The sequence below is a fragment of the Crocodylus siamensis genome, chromosome 9 (genome assembly GCF_052110815.1).
Source record: "Crocodylus siamensis isolate JL-2025a chromosome 9, ASM5211081v1, whole genome shotgun sequence".
NCBI classification, from domain to species: domain Eukaryota; kingdom Metazoa; phylum Chordata; order Crocodylia; family Crocodylidae; genus Crocodylus; species Crocodylus siamensis.
In genome coordinates, this window is record NC_143403.1 from 49,111,190 (window position 1) to 49,132,813 (window position 21,624).

The window sequence follows — 21,624 nt, forward strand, 5'->3', positions numbered from 1 at the left end:
GGGTACTGAAGGCACTGACTGATATCATTGCACAGCCACTGGCAAGAATATTTGCGCACTCGTGGAGCACAGGACAGGTCCTGGAGGACTAGAAAAGGGTCAGTGTGGTCCCTATTTTCAAGAAGGGGAGGAAGGAGGATCCAGGCAACTATAGGCCAGTCAATCTCACCTCCATCCTTGGAAAAGTCTTTGAAAAGATTATTAAGGCTCATATATGTGAGAGCCCAGCAGGAAAAACTATGCTGAGGGGAAGCCAGCATGGGTTCGTAGCAGGTAGATCATGCCTGACTAATCTAGTCTCTTTTTATGACCAGGTTACAAGACACCTCGACACAGGAGTAGGGGATGATATCATTTACTTAGACTTCAGGAAGGCCTTCGATACATTATCCCACCCCATACTGGTGAACAAGTTAAGAGGCTGTGACTTGGATGATTACACAGTCTGGTGGGTGGCAAATTGGCTAGAGGGTCGTACCCAGACAGTGGTAATGGATGGGTTGGTATCAACCTGGAAGGGAGTGGGTAGTGGGGTCCCACAGGGCTAGGTCCTTGGACCGGTACTCTTCAATGTCTTCATCAGTGATGTGGACAAGGGAGTGAAGTGTACTCTGTCCAAGTTTGTGGATGATACAAAACTGTGGGGAGAAGTGGATGCACCAGAGGGCAGGGACCTGGACAGGCAGACCTGAACAGGTTGGACAAATGGGCAGAAAACAACAGAATGCAATTTAACAAGGAGAAATGCGAAGTGCCGCACCTAGGGAGGAAAAATGTCCAGCACACCTATTGCCTAGGAAATGACCTGCTCGGCAGCACGGAAGCGGAAAGGGATCTTGGAGTCCTAGCAGACTCCAAGATGGACATGAGTTGTCAGTGTGATGAAGTCATCAGAAAAGCTAACTGCACTTTATCGTGCATCAGCAGATGCATGACAAACAGAACCAAGGAGGTGATACTTCCCCTCCATTGGGTACTGGTCAGACCGCAGTCGGAATAAGAGGGATGTGGATAACCTGGAGAGGGTCCAGAGAAGGGCTGCTCGTATGGTTAATGGCTTGCAGGCCAAGCCCCATGAGGAGAGACTAAGGCACCTGGACCTCTTCAGCCTCCGCAAGAGAAGGCTGAGAGGCAACCTTGTGGCTGCCTATAAATTCATCACGTGGGCACAGAAGGGAATTGGTGTGGCTCTACTCACCAAGGCCCCCTGGGGGTCACAAGAAATAATGGCCATAAGCTAGCAGAGAGCAGATTTAGACTGGACATTAGGAGGAACTTCTTCACAGTTAGAGTGGTCAAGGTCTGGAATGGGCTCCCAAGGGAGGTGGTGTTCTCCCCTACCCTGGGGGTCTTCAAGAGGAGGTTGGATGGGCATCTGGCTGGGGTCATCTGGACCCAGCACTCTTTCCTGTCTATGCAGGGGGTCGGACTCGATGATCTATTGAGGTTCCTTCCAACCCTAACATCTATGAATCTATGATAAACAACTAGCTGTTTAAGAGTGGAGACACGCGACATTTGAAATGCTTCAATTACCTTTGAAGTGCTTCAAAGAGTGAGGGGACAAATGCATACATTCTTTGAAGCACTCTGAAAGTGACAAAAGTGATCCAAAATAATCTTGGAGGAGACAGCTACTGCTTGGAAGCACTTCAAAAGTAAGCACTTCCTGTTACATGTGCAAGCTCTATGGAGTGTGACAGGGAGGTCTCAGTCCTCCAGTATGCCACAGTGCTCTGCTCTGACCCCTGTGCAAAAGGGGAGGGAGGGAAAATGGAGCAGATCATCAATAAGGCTGCTTACAGATGTGTGAAAAAAACCAAAACAAAACAATGCTTTACTTTAAGGTTGGTACCCTGCCACAGAAGAGGCATTGCATTAGTTTGACCCAGCTTGTCAAACTTTCATTCACAGATTCATACATGTTTGGGTCAGATCAAACGGTGAGATGACCCCAGCCAAGTGCATGTCTAGCCTCCTCTTAAAGACCTCCAAAGTAGTGGGGATCACTGCCTCCCTTGGAAGCCCATTCTAGATTCTGGCAACCCTTACTGTAAAGAAGTTCTTCCTAATGTCTAACCTAAATAGCTCTCCATCAGTTTGCGGCCGTGGTTCCAAGTTACTCAAAGGGATGCCCTGGTAAACAGAGCATCTCCTATACTTTGCTGTGCCTGGGGCCCTAATGAATTTGTCAGCAGCCACAAGATCACTTCTCAGTCTTCTCTTGTGGAGGCTGAAGAGATCCAGGTCAACTTCTATGTAGATTGTGTGCTTCAGCAGGGCTTTTTGGGACTTTTATCTGTCAACACCCTAAATGTTCTTCTGTCTGTTCTGCCTCCAATCTCCTGAAGTGGCCACTGCTGATTTTGGAGAGGAGAAGGCCACTCCAGAGGAGTGGAGGTGAGTATGTGGGAAAGTACTCGCTGACAGTTGGCTCAGCTCTGGCAGGGGAGTGAAACCACAGTGTGTGACACTGCATGGAGCAATGGCAATTCTGAAGCGTTCCAGTCAGAAGGATGCAGTTCCATGCTGTAAGTCTGTGTACATACGAAGTCCTCAATTTTTGAAGCACTTCAAAGTACAACTATATTTGAAGTGCTTCAGTGCAACATCTTTCCATAGTATAAAGCTATCTGCCTGCTGTAGGTGGTATTACAGTACCTGACCATTAGGTGGCAGGGAAGCCAGCAAAGGTCTACCCTGGGATGAAAATGAGTAGAAGAGCAGACACAGGACACCTCCTACATAGTAATTTTCCCACATAGTAAAGTTACTACACCTTTTTCAAGGGGGAACTTTACCCTGGGTTTAAGTAATTTCCCATGTTGCAGGGCTGTGCCATGCATCCACTCCATTTTTTAGATATTTAATACAGGTTGAACAACAAACTAAGACCTATAAAATCAAACTGAACAACAAAGCATGACCTATGAAATCAAATTAGTCCCCATCACAATGCTATATATTAGGAAACAGTTTACATATTGAATCTTCTCCAGTAGGGCTGGACTTCATTCTATTGTAAAAATGTATTGCCAGCAAATGTTTGAATAAAGAGATATGTTCCCTTCTTACTAATGAATGAAATAAGAGTGAAATTGATTTCAAAATAATTGAAAACATGTATTGCCAAATAGGGTTACAAAATCTCTGCTACCCAAGGTCTGTTCAGTTTCCAGCACTAGAAAGACGTCTATAAAGAAATAACTTCCACTATTCTGAACCGTAACAAAGAGGAATGCAGACCCAATACCTACCCTTCTTTAAAAAATGTCCAGCTACAATACACAGAAGACAATCTTTCTCTGAAAAAATGTATGCAAAAATGGAAGGAAATATTTTCCATAAAATGTCACAGCCATCCACAGCTTGTGGAAATGCAGGGTTACCTCATACTTAGATTTCATTTTCTCTGGGATGAAGTTACCTTTCCATCTTACAGAACAGTCTGCACATACCTGATAACTTTGCAGTCTTTGCAAGTCAAATGAAGCTGAAAGATATCCCGGCATTCAACATTTTCTATAAGCTGTAATGGAACCTGTAATTAAAAAGATTAAATGAATTTATTCCAAGAAGTACTGACCATGTCGTTTTTTAGCATGTCCCACAAATGTTTATTAGAGGCCTATATGAAAAGAGAAGACAGAGAGAGAGACCTATAAACATAACTTCTACAGCAATGAGGTAGTGAACTACTCTATAAATAGAGCTAAATTCTTCACTCCATTTTTTCTTCAGCCAAAGAACCGTATAAGTTCACATGAAAACAGCTGAAACCACGTTATATCATGGAGAACACTGAAGGAGAGGGAACATGTGCGTAGGCAAAGATAAGAAAAGAAAGCCACAAGCTCCATTCTTAAGGAAATAACTTGTTTCCTTCATATTGGTCCTTTGCTTGGGGCTTTAGGGACTATAAATATAAACCCGGGTGCTGAAAATTGAAATGCAAATTGGTGTTAGAGTGGCAAGTCCCTTTAATAGGCAGCTATGTTCTAGATGCTTGTTGTATGTAAAGTACTCCATATTATTTTTAAAGAACAATCACTGGGTCTTTATGAGATTAGCCTCAAGACCCTTGCTTAAGTATGCTAAATTTTGAAGTAACATTAGCTTGTAGCATTATTTTGTACATAACAAGCAGCAGCTTGATAGGATAAAGTGTGCAAGATGTAAAGATGGAAAATAAGAGAGCACAGGATGAAAATATTAGGGCTCCATTTAGACCAGCCTAATAATTTGGGATCTTTCTTAGGATAGCCACATGCTTTCCATCTCAACTACAAACTGTGGATAAATGCTAGTGTTCAACTGTTCAGTATACAATTGCCTAGATACAAAATGCAATTAAGGAATTTAACAAACAAACTTGAAGAATAATAAAATTATATTAAAATACATAAAAGTATATGAAATATTACAGGAAAGCAATCAGATGTCCCCCACTGAGATCTCTGAATGGAAAGCTTGTGAGTGAAACTTTAAAATGCCCTATTATTTTCACCTCATAAGAGATGGATGGTCCAGTCATTAGGGTGTTAACCTAGGGCTTGGGAGAGACCTGAATTTAATTCCTTGCCCTGCCACAGGTTTCCTAGGTGACCTAGTGCAACTTATTTAGAGACAGATCCAATTAAGGACTTACAGCATCTAAAGCAGGACTTACATGGAACTCAAAAACTTATATCCAAAATTCTGATCCTAAAAACCCAGCTCAGCTACTGCGTAACCTTTGAGGCAGCTAAATTCCTAAGGCACCTCCGTCTTGATTTGAAAGTTCAGTAGGTGTAAAGGGTTCTGCTTCTGCACATTTTTTTAAATTAAATTTTCCGTATTCCAAGCCAAATTAGCCAAAACAAATTCCAAATCCGTGAGTCAGTCCAGAACCATAAGTGGCCTTACTACCGGCAAACATCCTCCACCCCCATCTGGGGCTTCAAATTTTTCCAAAACCTTTGGTGGGCATCCTACTTGCAGGCCCAAGCCCAAGCCTGGAGGCTTGGGGTTCAGATGCCCCCCAAGAAGTTTTGCTTGCCCTCAGCCATAAGGCCACAGGAGCAAGCTAGGGAGGAGTCTCGCCTTTCCATAAAGTGGGCATAAAGTCAAGACCTTCCCACTCCAGCAGCTAAGTGAGAGGTTCACTATACATTACCTTGGCAGGTACTATCCCTGTGCCAGGAGAGCGGTCTTCCCCGGGTGAGACTAGGAAGACCGCCTCAGTGGTCACGGTGTTTCCCTTGCCAGACAAGCATAGGACTATGCTTGATATGAGCCCAGAAGAGGCCAAGAAGCTTCTGCATATATCCACAACTGCCCCAGTCTAAGCAGCTTGGCACTTGACTAAGGCTTAAGACCAACTGAGATACAGGTATTCAGCAGTTCTTTATTCAAGTTTCCTGAGCAACCTAATACAGCAGCCACCCTCCAAGCACACATAATACACACTATAGGGACTGAAACCCACCAAAAAAGCAGCCTTGGTGCCTTTCTTTTTAAAATACTTGTAATGGTGCTTAACCATTACATAAAACTTATTAGTTAGACTCACCCAGCAAGTAGGAGGCTGGGGTTCAATGTCTTCCTTAGCCAAAGAGTTTGAGCTTACAACACCAACCTCCCCAAACACAATATAAGCTAGCCTGGGTGGGAATCTTCTCCATCCCTCCTGCTGAAGCTATGCTATTATGCAACAAAGAATAACAGATTAGTTGGGAGAGAAAAGGGGAGCTCAGGCAGGAATCTGATGCTGAATCCTAACTGCTAGGGCACTGAGCTGGGAAGGAAGTGTTTTTGGTTCCTGTCTTATGTTTTACATATTTTACATTCAATAGTCATAGGGCTGACTCAGGTGCCTCTATTTCCGAGAAGGAAGGAGTTCAGAGGTACTGCTGAAATTATCATTTCATTCTGGCTAGCTCTGGCCAGCTCCTCAGGCAGCACGTGGATTTTTTGAATTGCCCTTCTTATTTATTTTATAGGGCACCTAAGTGTTAAACACTGGGTTCTAGATTCCACTCTGGGGCACTACCTAAAAGTCTGGCACTGTAGTACTGAGGTGTCACAGAGTTTACCTTATGGATTAAAGTTCATCTAGTCCTTAATCTCTCTCAGTTTCCTATCTAAAATGGGAAAAACAAACCTCTTTCTTGGATGGGGGTTGTGAAGTACTTTAAGACTGGGAAGGGCTCAGGTATGATAGTAATGGAGGTCAGATAAGAATGATAGATAGATAATTTGTATTGTTGCCACAGCTGTTTCTCTTGCTTAAAATAATGATCTTTTCCACTTATTCTCCCCCTGATTTAAACATGCAGGCCAGAAAGGTTCTCCTGAAAATTACATTTAATAAATTATGAGAATAATGTGAATGTGCAATGGAGTTGTTTTTTAAAGTCCTTCCTTCCAAATTAGCCTCATTTACAATAAATTACTCATAAGGTACCATAAACCTATATGGCACTATGGCAAAGAAGAAATCATTTCCTTGAATGAAAGAGTTTAGTCAGGTGATTTCTTTTCAGTTCTTCTCAGCTCCTGTTCCTCCCTTCTTTCAAGACCTTCCTTCCAAACCCCATCTAGAATAGACAAGTTACTGCGTCCCTGTACTACATCCCATTCCCTCTCCTACTCTCAATACTCTCCTTACCCACAATTCCTCCTTCCTCTGCTTCTGAGAGTAGCTCTACAGTATCTGTCACCTATTTCAAGGCCATCCTTCTGTTCTACCCCTCTCCAACTCACCCTTTCTTCAGCAGCCACGCTCTTCCCTCAACAATCTTTAGTTTTAACATTGATCTCCCAATATTTTTCTATGCAATCTGGCATCTGTTCTTTCAAGCAGCCCTTTATATCACTCATCTTCTTCTCTTTCTCTATAATCTATCTTCTAGTTCTCTTCCACCTAGATCTACTTTTCAATCCCCTTTCCCCATCTCCTATATTCTTTTTCCTAGAAAACTGTTCCATGCCAAATTATCTTTCCTCATTCTCCCATTCTTTCCTGAAGATGACCTTCCATTTCCATCAAGTTTTTTTTCATGCTGAAGCACACAGCAAATCAGACACACTCAATGAGGTTAGTCTCCTCTTCAAAGAGCCATCAGTTATATAAGCAGGCAGTTCACTATACAATGATATCTAGCTAAATAAAGCAGTGGAGATGCAATCATTTTTATTTTTCTTTAAAGTAAACATGCATTGATACCAAAGGCCAACAATATTGTTTGCAAAAGGCACTGCAGCATCATGCTCTTGTTGTTTCTGTTTATCTTCTTTTAAACACTGACAATATTTTAGAACTCTAGTGACCATTTTCAAATTAAACAGTTATTTCTCTTGAGTTTCTGAAGCTGGCTTTGGTTTAATGGCATTGTAGGAGTTCTCTCTTGGGAAACCAAATGGTGATATGTAAGTAGGATAAGAAAATTTGAAGACACCAACTGAACCAACTTTCAAGTAAAGGTCAAGTGAGGGAAAGCTCACACAGACTTAGACAATAATTAAAGCTACAAAACATTTCCCATCTTTCCATTATGACTTTTCTCTTGCTCTATCCCCCAAATCTACTATATATGGAAAAGCCATTTGGAAGAGGTTAAATGCAAGTTTTGGTTCCCTAAGTACACTGAAATTATACTCCTCTACAACAAACTAGGCAAACTAGGTTACAGGAGGAAAAAACAGTGAGAAAGAAACAGTTCCCAGCTGCCGTAGTTCAATTCTTTCCTTAAGAGCCAATCAAGAGAGATTGGCCTGGGAATTCAAGTTCAGATGTGCACTCAAAGTATTATTGTTGGATTTAGAAATGATCCCTTGGATGAATTTAAGTCAACACTTTTGAAAGTCACAATTCCATCAGCTTATGCATGGTCTGTTGGGTCTTTTCTTTTTCCACTTAAACCACCATGTTCCTACTGCTATGCTAAACTATTGATTTATCCAGTGAAAGGACTCATGCGTACAGCCATTTTATGCTGTGTTGCAAGGTGAGCATCATCAACACTCTGTTTTGTTCCAAGCACAGGTGCAGCAAGTGATCTAGCAGCATTGTGCTACTTACTGAGATTTCACAAGCATCGGATTGACAGACAGTCTATTAAATTGCAAACAAAAAACAAGGTTAAGATAAAAAACCAAAGACTGGAATTGGGCATTTTTTAACTGGATTCCATCTCCTTCACACAGTTGCCCTTGCTGAAGTGCAAGTAATTGACATGCGTATTGCATTCTCAGGAAGCCCAGTTCTATGGCTGCTGCTGGGAACAGCTCCCACTTACTTCAATAAAAATTGCTTGCCTGAAGCAGCTGCAGAATTAGGCTCTGGAATTCATTCCATTACAAAATACTGCATCCAACATAACACACTATAAGAAGGTACTTATGCAAGAGATCTTCTTTCCTTACACACAATATCCCTCTTCAATGGGGTGGGCAGGTTGTTAGCTTGTTCAGCGTACTAACATCTCATTTAGGACACTAATTCTTACACAAGTTAAAATATACAGCACACTCAATACAATTAAAATATAGTTAACAACTTAATAAACCTCTACAAGTTATGAAAAGGGTTTTCTTTTTTGTTACAGGTAATCACTTCTTTAAATTCTTCCTTGCCATGAAAGTGATAGGAAAGAATTGAGGTAAGTTGGATCAACAGTACTCAGTATATGTTTAAGTTACTGAAACATCAATTGTGCGCAGCTGTGGCTGAAGTGTTATTCCAAATTACAACACTGTAAAAATGGCACTTAATTACTTCATATATTTTTTATCCCTCATAGGTCCTCCATGTCCTGCCAAACCAAAGTAAAGATACAAACAAGCATACATTCAAGCTAGTAGTGAAGACAAAATACTGTTGCAGGAGAACAAGCTGTATTCTATTCTACCTCTTATATATAATGATAGATTTCGTCCGAATCCTTATGCTTACTGAGGATACATGAAACAGAACTATCATCACCTGACGTATCAGGTAGAATTTCCAGTTCTGAGGGCATAAAACTTGTAACTTGTGCACTGAACAGATCAGATATAATTGTCATTGAGGCAAAATATATGTGGAAACACCATTGTAAGTTTACATACCGATTGCTGATTATAACCAAAAAATGTTCAGTAATATTTAAAGTTTTCCTTTCAATGAAACAAAACTGCTAAATTGACTTCCCTTGAAAAATGAAATATTTTTATTCACAGGAAGGTAGGGGTGGCAAAAGCATTCACATACTTTTCATGAGGTACCCCAATCCTGATTCACTGGCCATTTTTATGAACATTTTTATGTTTCTATGTGTTCTTTAAGCTCTAGGGTTTCAACTATAGGCTCTTTTGCTGAGACTGTAAATTGGTGTCAGACCATGGTAATGTTTTTAATAATATGTAGAGCAATCTACTAGGAAATGGCCAGACCACCCATCATTTTGCATGACACAAAATAGCTTTCCGTTACTAATTATTTTCAGATGTTATGTTGGAATTCAAATGGTGAACTAGAAGTGAAAGGATTATTTCTTATTATCAGTGCCATGAACCAACCAGACCCAACATTTAATTTAAAGAAATGTTTGACATTGTCTATAAAAATGTGTTTTTCACTAAAAAATGATTTTTTTAAAAATCAAAGGGCACTTGAATCCTTTTTTTTTTTTTTTTTTTAATGGAAAGAATATCAACTGGTGTTAGATATTTGCAATCTTTGGTAAAATTCTGAGCTAGACTCTTCCATGCAGAGGAGCTATTTTGTATCACCATGTGGTAAAATCAAGCCATACAGGGGTAGATGGAGGTACACCCCTTTTGTTGTGCAATGCACAGCTGAGGCCAGAACCTACACTGGCAAGACTGGAATTCAGGAGATGGATGCCACTATTGCTTACCCCCACTTTTCTCCTACCACATTCAGTGGCAGGCAAGAGGATGGGGAGGTGAGTGGCATTCATCCCCTGGGTTCTGAAGCCATACAACCAGGCTTCAGCCTCAGCTGCACTGATAAACTGGTGAGCTTAGAGAGCTCACTGAATATGTGCTATACATCCCAAGCCATACAACAAGAAAAGAAGACCCAAGATGATCATCTAGTTCAGGGAGCAGCAACCTTTTATAAATGGTGGGATGCCACTTGTGACTCAGTTGCCACTGCAGGCCACCAATCTCCTCTGCCACCATTGGCTACTCCTTCCCTTGGCAGCATCCAAGCTGCATCCTTTTGCATGCCATTGCCTCCACTGCCAGTTCTTGTCCCCAGCAGCAATGGACAGGGCAAGTAAGGCAGCACAGCTAAGCAGCACCTGCCACAGGGAATAAGAGAGTAGTAAGGAGGGCTGAGGAAGAGATTGGTGGCACGATGCAGAGGGATGTGCCAGGATGAGCTGAATGCCACTGATATTCCCACGGCCCCATGGACTTCACTGGCCTTATCTGACCTGTGGGCCTTAAGATGCCAACCTATGATCTGCTGCAAGGTAATCTTCTGAGATGCAAGTCCCAGACCACACCATTTTTTGCTGTCAGCAGGGTGGACAAGGCAGTACGGCTGCAATAAACAGGATGTAGGTGAGGCTCTTCTATGAACTGCTGATCTCAGGCAGCAATACTGGGATTGCAGTAACAGCTGCAGTAATTTAAACCAGTCTGAAAGCTGCTCTGAATTTATATCCAGAAGATTAGCTCCAGGATCGAAAAAGTAAAAGATTAACATCATACCACTTTTATTTGCACGTGTGCACACAAAACACTCATGTACCATCTGCCTTGTATGTCCCATAGCTGAAGATCTGGCCCTTAAATTACAATTCCAGAGGCAATTTACAGGTCTCATGATGGGAGACAAAATAAAAAATAAGACTGATATCCCAAATCACCACATTATATGTCCTACAATTAAATATAATCTTATCTTGCTGGAATCCTATGATTATCTTGCTGGGATCCTATGATCCCTGCTGACTTCCTGCCCCTGGGGCAGGGGGCTGGACTCTATGATCTTCTGAGGTCCCTTCCAGCCCAACTGACTATGAATCTATAAGTAGAGGGCACCTGTCAAAATTATATTTGAATACCTCTGTTTCTGTCAATTCTGGGATAAGAATGTAAAACGTACTGTCTGTGCTGCTCTACAACTAAGTCAGCAATGGACATTCCCCAAGGATTAATAATTAGCTGACAGCAGTCAATACCATGAACTTCAGCCAGTTAACTTCAGTAAATGCCCTGCAATAAAGAGGTACCTGATAAATTAGTCATCAGAAAAAAATACTAATATTCTGGAATTATTTTGCTGGTTTTATCAGACTGCATGGATTACTGCCAGCATTACAGTTATCATCCCAGAAAACTGCTTAACATGTATGACAATGTCAAGACTTTGTACTTGATTTTATTCGTAGCAAGGCTTGCAGTACAACATTTTCAAAGCTGGGTGCCTTTAGTTAGGCTCCAACACAAGGGTAGGCAATTATTTCAGGTGGAGGGCTGCTTACTCAGTTTTGGCAAGCTATCGAGGGCCACTTGACAGGCAGCCAGGAGCAGACAGATATTGATTTTCTTAACTTTTTAGGGGCCCTACGGGCCGGATAGAATGGCCTGGTGGGCCACATTTTGCCCACCCCTGCTCTAACATATTCTGTAAGTACTTATGAATTCCAATACACAGTTTTATTGGTTGCAACAAAAACTGTTGCTCAGCACAACAGAAGATCAAGCTCCTTATTCAGGTGCCTAAGTATAGAGAGAGACCTCCCAACACCTATGCTCTTTTTACCCCTTCCATCAAGTACCCTGAACAGAAGATTCACAATATACTTCATCCTGAATTCTTGCATCTGAATCCAATTTTGAATGTCTGTATTGTGGAATTAAATAAAATAGATGTTTTAAATTTTAGTTAAATTAAACTGCAAGTTGTAAGATGATTGTGACAGTTCAGTGGAAAATTGTTGGCTTTGTATGTTACAGTAAAAATAGAAAAAAAATGTTTGTTTTTTGTATTTAAGTGTTTTGCTTTATTTTTTTTGCAGCCTTAAAATAGTAGAAAAATGTGTCTGTTAGTTTTAAGATAACAGAAAGTGTGCATTTGTTATCCTTTTTAAAAGCATATAGGGTGAATAATTCTGCTTAAAAGGAAAAGTCTCCCCTAAATTATCTCCTACAGCTAGAACGCTAAATTTTTTTTTATTTATTTAGAGTTCTAGCTGTAGCTACTAACCTAACCCTAAAATCTCCATGTATTTTTCCACAACAGTATCTTAGCAATAGCATGAATGACACTTACATTCACAACAGACTCCTTGAACTTGATGTGAAGTCTGTAATTAGAAAGTGCAATGATGGCATCTTCTGCTCGTCCCACGTACTCTGTGCTCTCACCATGAAGCTCAATGAAGGGGACCTTCAAAACGGAAGGAAAAACCTTTTAGAAATCATGTGCATGTCCTTGTATAGGTCCACTCAAACAGCTCAGGCAGATGCCCAAAAAGTGGCAGCTGAGAGCGAGAATCACGGGTTAGATTTTGTCCAGATATCCTCTGTAGCCTTCCTAACTTTCTCACAATGTTTCCCTTTGCAACTGAAAATTTCTCTCCTTATTCTCAGCCCAAGGTGAATTATTCCAGAAAGTCTGAGCAAAATTCTATCAGGTCTTAAAAAAAAAAAATAGTTCTGGTATAACTTAAGACAAAGTTCTGCTTGGAAAAGTAAGCTACTTGCTACTTCTTGTATATTTGCAATCATAGCTACTTACATCAGGCCACAGAAATATTATTTTTGTTAACCCTACAGAGCCAACAGAGCTAAGAGATATATTTCATTTCTTTTTGAGCACTAGCAAATAAATCGGTTTGGTTTCAGAAATACCTATATTAAGATATTCCAAAACTTACTGTGTAAGCATCTTGATCTAACAGCAATCCAATTTAGTGCCCAAGGTCCTTTATACAGAGAGCTGGGAGAGGTATGTGATTCTGAAGATGATTTTAAAAAAGGTAGTCAATAGGAAGCACTAATTTCCGGGGTGTGCTTGCATGCCTGTCCCCTGTAATGAGTTTGGGCACCTTACTCAGGCTGAGAATTAAGCACTTGTATTTATTTGCAATTTCTTATACCTCCTACTGTTCCTGGAAGCTGTCACTGTAGTGGTACCTTTTCCCACTAGTTTTGCAATTACAGCACCAGTAAGTAGGAGACAAAGGTTCTAGGTCAGTGGTTCTCAACCTTCTTAGACTCAAGGCAACCCTACCTAACTTTTGTGAATTGAGGCAGAAAGCAGGGTAGAAATGCACCTTACAGACTAACTAAATTAGAGATGTATACACTTTCATAAGCCAAAGCTCACTTCACTAGATGCTGTGAAAGGACATGCACAGAACAGTCTAACAAACAGAAAGAGTGATTTTAATACAAAAGACAGGGAAGGGAAGGAGGGAAAAAAGTGCTGGGAGAGGCAAACAAAGTAATAAACCCATAAAGATAAAGTAGTCACACAAAAGCTTATACAAGGTATTAGCATGCCTTGTTACTCAGGTAATGGGCTAAGACTCGATAGTCCCTATTAAGGCGTCCAGTTTATGGCTGATTTCTTGTTTTGCAATTTCACATTCACGTCAGTTTTTAAAGTTCCACAGTTTTAAGAGGACAGCTATGAAATGTCCAGGAAGGTTTAAGTGTTCTGCCACAGGCTCTCGTGTGTTTTTGGACTTGATGCAAGATCAGTGTCCCCTCATTCTTTCACATTAATATACAGAGGGACATTGTAAGCTGGTGATGGCATATATGACATCAGTAGGGGAGGAAGTGAACAAAACTTGGATCTGTGTTATGTGATCTAGTGGCAACATGGTATAAACTGATGAGGGGACACAGCTTGCATCCGAGTCCATTGCAAGGGCTACTGCCTCAGTAAGAATAGGATTTAGGTAGCCTGTTGCCTGAGAGATACTATTTGAGGTTCAGGACCTGTCCGTTAACCAAGACAGGCTTGTCCCCCATGTCAACCCAAGAGTCATCATTTTCCAGGAGGGGGTAGAGGACAAACCTGTCCATAATATACAGGGGAGCCACAAAGGTCCTTCAGTTCCTTCATTAAAATAGCATCTAGGTCATATAGAACCCCCAAAAGCAAAGCAGGATAGCAGGCCATGGAATACATGTGGAAAGCACAAAGGCACTGTCCCATACTTAACCTTTATTTATCAGGAGATTATCCACATGTATACTACTCATGACTCACAACCAAAGATCTCATGACCTGCTGGTGGGTGCTGGGAGTCTAGTGAAACAACTATTAAAAAACAGCTCTACAAAAGCAAGTGCTGGATCTGAAGCAGACTGCCGAAGAATAGTAGTACTTGATGAAAGTGTCAAGTAAACTCAAATAGTTCTTCCATAAATTTTGGAAAATGCAGAGGCTGCTTGAGCTGAAAGACTGATTCCTGATCTACGTAGAGGAACACAAATGAAATGACGTATAGCTAGTTCTAATACAGGTTGAAAATAATTGAGATAGCCTTTATCCATACAACGCTTGATCTTTCAACTTGTCAGAAAAGGCAGAAAACGTGAAAATTCCTGAATTATCTCCTTTTGTTCAAAGAAGAGGAAAGAGACTTGGCAACACCTAATGTATGAAGTGTTACCTTCTTGCCTAATATGAAGGTAGGGAAAGAAAACTGGCAAGTAGTGACTCCTTTTAGATGAATACTTTAGACATTAAGCAAAAACTCTGGGTGAGGTATTAATGTTGTCCTGCCTTTACTGAATACTGTACATGGTGGTCCTATGCAGGATTTCCGTCTCCTATTTTTCTAGGTAAAGATATAGCCAAAAAGAGGCAGCCTTCAGGCAGATAGTAGAAGGAACAGGTTGCTAAAGGAATGGTTATAAGCACCGCAGAGAACAGTGCCTCTTGGGTCAGGTGGGTCTCTATTCCCTGCACAGCTGTCCCACTTTGCTACTCTGGCTTCCTTACTGTCCTATTGCTGGACGACTAACCGTATGGATTCTCAGCCGATCGATCTCTGACTGCTCACTCCCCTGCGGCAGAGGTTCCCAACCCTCAGGCCATGGTCCAGTATTGGGCTGTGAAGGGTTGGCTGCTGGACAGGAAATCGAGAAATGACCGGCATACTGCGGACCAGCAGCCAACCCGCAGCATGCTGGTCACTTCCAGTTTGCAGTATGCTGGTCTGCAGTTTGCCAGTCCGCAGTCACTTCCGGTCCACGGTCTAAAAAAGGTTGGGAACAACTGCCTTGGAGCCAGAATATACTGAGCAATTTTCTTCCCTTCCCTGACTCCCGCTACAGATTTCCCTGCTCTGGCTTCTCCCTTAGAGTAATGAGAGCCCTGGCTCCCTGTTACAGTGCTAAAAAAGTGTCAGAACTAGAAGCTACTAGGAAAGTACTACATGCTTAAGGACAAGGTACTTCAGTACTGGGAGCCTGGAATCTGATGCATCAGTACCAGTTAGAAGGTAGATAACTTAAGTGGCACCAAAATGGTTCTGTGACCCTTCAGTACTGAGTCATCAAGGGGGCCCAATACAGACTCAGGACTGCCTCCTAATTTAAATTTATTTGGTGCTGAGCCAAAGTCTGAATCACCATCCCACTGGGAGAGATGTTTCTTCCTTCCCCTCTTTGAACACTTGAATGGCATGTGCACAGCTGCAAAATTTGTGATTTGGCTCTGGTCACCCAAATATGCCTATTGAGCATGTAAGTTTGAATCCGCATTTCCTACTTTTTAGCAAAGTGCTGTAACCACCAGGTTGCAAACTAGTGTCACCAGTCACTACTGAGGTATGTTCAATAGGCACATGCACATCTGTACACCCATAATTGAAACAAAAATTGTACCCCAGTGCCAAAAACTGCAATTATCCCACTGCACCCATGTTATTTAGGTACACAGGGAAGGGCATCTATACACGAGCAGCAAGTCAGAACAGACTCAATTAATCAAGTCTGCTGAAGAGTGGTAATTACCACACTCCAGCAGCCTCCTGAAACTTGTGCATCAGCATCCTCATAATTAAAAATGGTGGCAGAGGCGCTTTATCTAAAACTCATTTGACAAGCTTTAGAGCATCCCAGCTACCATTTTTAAGCATGGGGATGCGGATACATGAGACACTCCAGGTAATTCGAGCGGCTCTCAGAGCTGCTCTAATTAAAGTTCTCTGTCTCCCCCACCCATGAAGCACGTGTATAAACAACCAAAAAAGGGAAACAGGGTTTAGCCCTAACTGTTCTTGAACCCACAATTATCCTGCAGTAAGTGAAAGCTAAAGTGTGGCAGTTTATGCCTGAAAGAAACAGAACGAAATTGCCCCACTTTTGTTTTAATTTACCACAGGGAAATTGCAGGCACCTGAACAGTTATTACATGTCAGCTCTTCTGCTGTAATCTGTACCTACAGTTAAACCTTTTCAATTTAACCATTTTTCCATAACCTAAGAGGAAAAGTTTGAGGCAAATTCTCACAGCTTTTTGTGCCCTTTTGAAAGAGCAACAGTATAAAGAATACTTGAATAGCACATGATCTTCACTACAGCAGAAGTACTTAGACTGTCTGCCATGAAAGGAAAGAACTGCCTCCAATTTAAATCCAAGACTTCAAACTCACCATGTCCAAGGAGTTCCAGTGCCTTCTGGATTCCAAATGTTTTCCTTTCTACCTTTTTCTCTCCCTCCTTCCCTACCTTTTTCTTTGTTAATGGGTCTATTAGCTATATACATCTAACCACACTAACTAGAATTAGGACACTAACTCAAGAGAAAACAAATCACATAGTACAGAAAGATGCTGACACCACTAATGGATGATAAGAAGGAAATGAAGTGTTTGCAGCCAGCCTAGCCTTTATCTCTTCAGTTCTGGAGATCACACAGGGCACAGGCCCACGCCCAACAGACACTGCTGTCCAACAAGGTTTGATCATGTGTGTAGGGGTGCTCGTGCGCCCGAAATGAAATACGTGCAAATAGGAACTAGTAATTAAAAACAGCTAAACCCAAACTATCAAGATTTGACAGAAGTCAGTGAATTATGGGCAGTAAGCATAAGGCAATTTACAAATATCTAACTGCAAGACAGCAAACTCCTCAAAACCACCAAAAAACCCTACTGTATTATTACTAAGAAGCTGAAATATCACACTTGTAAAAACATCTACAAATTCTGCAAGTTGAGAGCTTCTTTCAGTTCTTCAACTGCTAAATTTTCATTTGCAATGTTGAGTTTCTATGTTTACCTAATCTGGACTTTGAACTGCCTCCTTATTTATATCAATTTATAAACATGAAAACGTGTGCTGCTACTCTTTTACCTGGTACTGGGGAAAATTACACCTACAAATTTATCACCAACAAAAAGTTGCACTGGTTTAACTAAAGATGTCACAAATCTGACTGAGGTTAAGTTAGAAACCCCAGTTTATATGAATTAGAAATAGACCAAGTTAAACTCAAATAAACAACTTTTCAACTGGAGCAGATGTGTCTACCTAGAGCAGGGGTGGTCAAAATGCAACCTGGGGGCCGGTTCGGCCTGCCAGGCCATCCTATCTGGCCTGCGGAACCTCTAAAAAACTTAGAAAATTAATATTAATCTGCCCTGGGCTGCCGGTCATGTGGCCCTCAATGGCTTGCAAAAACTCAGTAAGTGGCCCTCTGCCCAAAATAATTGCCCGCCCCGACCTATAGTTTGATACCAGTTTAATTGATCATGTTAAAAAGTCAGTTGCAGAAAATTGCTTTGACATTGAAATAATTTTGAAATTAAAAAAAAAAAAAACGTTTTATACCTTGCAAGACAAGCGCCAAAAAATAATTTTAGATTTTTCACTTAGGTAGTGCTAATTAAGGAGCCAAAACATTTGGGTGGAGGAGGGGAAATCAAAAATTTCTACAGGATTGAAAAGTCACATGAGTATGCTAAGTAAGTTTCCCCTGTGATTTCCAGATAGTCAAAGGTATAGTTTCATAGTTTCTAGGGTCGGAAAGGACCTGAGCAGATCATCTAGTCCTATAGTATCCTATAGGATTGCTTCAAAAGGAAGTTTTTATTTTCTCAAACCATTATCTCCGCTATCAGTGCACAGAATTTCCAATTAAACTTCTGTATCAGAGTTGGAATCATACAACTGATTTACTGTGGGTGCATCTGCACGAGATGCTTTACTGCATGCTATATTAATCTAATACACAGTAAAGTGTCCCTGTCTACACAAGCGCAACAATTATTGTGTAGCTGATTAGTCTAATGCACCATGTAGATGCAGGTACTAGAAATCAGCACATTAAACTAATGCACTGAAGTACACATGAAGACTGACTGGGAACAAACTGCTTTTGGTCAGCCTTGGCAGCAGGGGGCAGAGACAGCTCTCCTGGCTCTGTGTGATGCTGCCTGCCAACCATGTGGAGACTGGGACCAGCCCCTATGCCCCTGCAAGCCAGAGGTTAGCAACCAGGGGAGCCTGGAGCTCCCCCTAGCTGCTGCATGGGGGCAGAGCAGGGCAGGAACAGCTCTAGACTGACCTGCTCCCATTGGGAGCAAATTCGCTCCTGACAGATGCATGTTCAGATGCATAGGGGGTGCAATTTAATGCACCTCAATTTTCAGTGCAGAAAACTCAGGTCTATTAACTGCACGTTGTAGATGCACCCTTTATGTTGTAACTTTAATCAGGCAAAGAATGGTCCAGTCATTACCTGCAGGTTCTCATCCTCACGGATCAGCTGTTTTCTGGGAAAGATTTGATTAGCCTGGATGCATTCAAGGCTGTGCTGAGTTTCTTCATCCTAAGAAACAAAACCCTACAATTAATTTCAACATTGTTATTCATCCACAGAAGAAGTCTTTGTTGACTTTTTGAAGATAAGTTTCCAGTGACCAATGAAGGCTTGAGCATGATGAATTATTACAAGAATGTAGTTACAAATGGATAACTGAAATTATGTAATAACTGCTTTTTTACATACTTAGCAGAAAAGAATTCTTAAATAGAGATTGTGGATCTCCTTTTTTGTTAATTGCTAAAAGATGAAGAAAAGTATATCCTTTTAATCTTAAATGAAAACATTAGGAATTGAACTCAATCTTGATGCTGGGGGCTGGGGTGGTGCAGGTGCTACAGCATATAGTTGACAGCTCAGAGGTTGCAAGTTTGAGCCCATAGCAGAAGTGCTCATGGTGGAGCCTGTCAGATTCATTGAATCTGTGAATTCTGCTAAATAACTTGTCACAAGGACACAAACAAGAAAAATAAGTTTTGGTGCTGAACAAATCTGTATTACTCTTCCATAATCCTGTAGTGTGTTATAAAACAGTATTAAAAATTAATTTCAATTACTTCTGCAACAGATCTCTTATAAAAATGCCTTGTAGAATACTTGACTAATTCATCTCAATTTGGATGGAAGAATAATGCCTTAAATTCTATGCCATCCTAATGTCAGAGGACAAGAATGGAATTATGCAGAATATTATCAGAAAATTAAAATACAAATCAGTCAAAGATACATATAAAGTGAGGTACAACCATCCTTTCAGGTCAGCTGGCAGTCTGAAGAGAAATATCTATCAGGTAATGAGAAGAGAATCTTAATATTACATTCTTTGAACAATTCAGATAATTGTTTCTAGTGGAAAAACACTTGTTTACACAAATAACCTGATTACACTGTGTTTACTGGTTTTATTAGCACTGCTGCCAGTGCCTGAAGCAGACCACCAAGATGACAGTCAGGCCACCATCCAACAGGGACCTGAAAGGCAAGTTTGGGTGAGACAGTGGGCACTTCGTCTTGCTGTGCAGCCAAGCCTGCAACACCACAGAGTGCTTCTGGAAGTATATCAGCTGCTACTAGACATGATTTTAAGGGCAGCAGGAGCTGGGGGTCTTGCTGCTCCTAGCCTTAACTGTCAGACAGACCAGTCACCTGTTGCATCACAACCTGCCTGGAAAGGTTCCTGAAGGATGCCATGCAGGCCAAGTACATCAGTAACCTGAAGATGGAAACTGACCAGGGCCAAGTCTTTGAGGACACTTTGAAGTGGGACCCCAACAACCACTCTATGCTTCTCAGGAACTTTATGCACTTCACAGACTGGTATTTTATTCATCAGGCCCATCTCAACTATCTCTCACTCAAATGGCACCATTCGCTATGGCCACTCAGAGAAGAGGTGCCAGAGTCCCAGCTATGAGAGTGAGATCCCTGCCGTATGTCCAATGCGGCTGCAAGCTCTATGCGAGGGTGGCAAATGCATCACAATGCCATACAGGACCAACTGGTGAAGGCCATCACAGCACAGATCAGGAGGCTAGCCGTGAACCATGCTGTCCCAGGCTGAGACAATTAGCAGTACCAAAACATTGTTGTAACAGATGAGGATAACAAAAGGATCCTGATAATTGACACAACACGGGCCAGTATGAAGATACCCAACCAGGACCACCCACCAGAAGCAACAGAAAGGAGATGGACTGAACACTCCACATACCCCATAGACCTACAAAGACCATTAATGCCTTTGAATATTACCAACCCCAGCAATTGTACACTGCATGCTAAAACCATTGTGTAAGACTATCTTATCACCCTACAATTCTGTATCAATCTGGTTGCCATGCACAGCATCTTGCCTCTCTTCCTGTCACAGCATGCCATGGGAGCTACTTAACCCCTTTACCCTGGGGGGAACATAGGCTAACTACATGTTTTAGATTATGTCAACTATGCTTAGTTGGTACATTCCAACTATGTACTCATGTAGGTACCAGAGATGTGGGTTTTCAGGAAAAAATTGAATTGGAAAAATTTCCAATGCCCTAAATAGAGCATGATCTGATTTAGCATGTTTATTTGACTTATATTTAGTAAACATAACTAAAAAGTTACCCCATGTTAATTTTATGACCCAACAACCACAAGTATTAGAACTGAAATTTGTTTATGAAAAAAGTTAAATGCAGCACACTTAATGTGGTTTAAATGTTATACTCAAACAAATTCAAAGCTTTATGTGGAAAGAAATTATTTTTATTGGAATACTTGCAAAAATGTAAAGACAATACACAATAGCATGCATTCCCCTTATGTTGTTTGTTTAAAGTTAAGAAAAAACCCCCAAAAGGCACAGAAAACTGTTGACACACTAATGTTAGCACACCCAAAGAACTGTGCATGATATGCTGCAGTTGTCCACTTATCTTCAACAGAGTTTAACTCTTTCCACTGAGGTCACTGTGGCACCTCCAGTTTCACTGTCACTATCTGTAGAAGCACTTGCACTACTCATTAGTTCCATTACAGAATCAGATTGAGGCAAACCTGATCCAGAACTACTTGAACCACATCCTCTTTCACTAAAGGATGGTTTTACCAATGAGTCTATGGGCAAGGGCAACTTATCATTACACTGCAACTTCTCCACTAATGGTGCTTCTGACTGATCCAGAAGCAAGAGATTTTGAGAAATAGAAACAAGCTTAGCGGTGTGTTCATTTGTTAGTCTATTCATCTTTTTTGTCTCGACTGAGCTGAAAGCCTTCCAGTTCCGTTCACAAGAAGCTGCTCTTGGTGGCATGCTTAGGATCCTTAGAGCAATCCTGGACAAC

The 21,624-nt window shown here is 41.3% G+C and overlaps 1 protein-coding gene across 9 annotated transcripts in view; it reads right to left on the reverse strand.

Moving 5' to 3' along the window:
* Positions 1-21,624, reverse strand: part of MTMR3 (myotubularin related protein 3) — a 191,318-nt gene that overhangs the window by 84,999 nt on the left and 84,695 nt on the right. For 5 of the 9 annotated variants that reach the window (XM_090062188.1, XM_090062187.1, XM_090062184.1 and 2 more), the window contains exons 4-7: positions 18,713-18,802; positions 12,275-12,391; positions 8,063-8,095; positions 3,459-3,541 (exon numbers count right to left, since the gene is read on the reverse strand). In XM_090062188.1, the coding sequence (XP_089918314.1) occupies positions 3,459-3,541; positions 8,063-8,095; positions 12,275-12,391; positions 18,713-18,802 (323 nt within the window). The remainder of the gene's footprint in view (positions 1-3,458; positions 3,542-8,062; positions 8,096-12,274; positions 12,392-18,712; positions 18,803-21,624) is intronic. The other 4 variants (XM_090062190.1, XM_090062189.1, XM_090062186.1 and 1 more) reach the window with 1 other exon arrangement.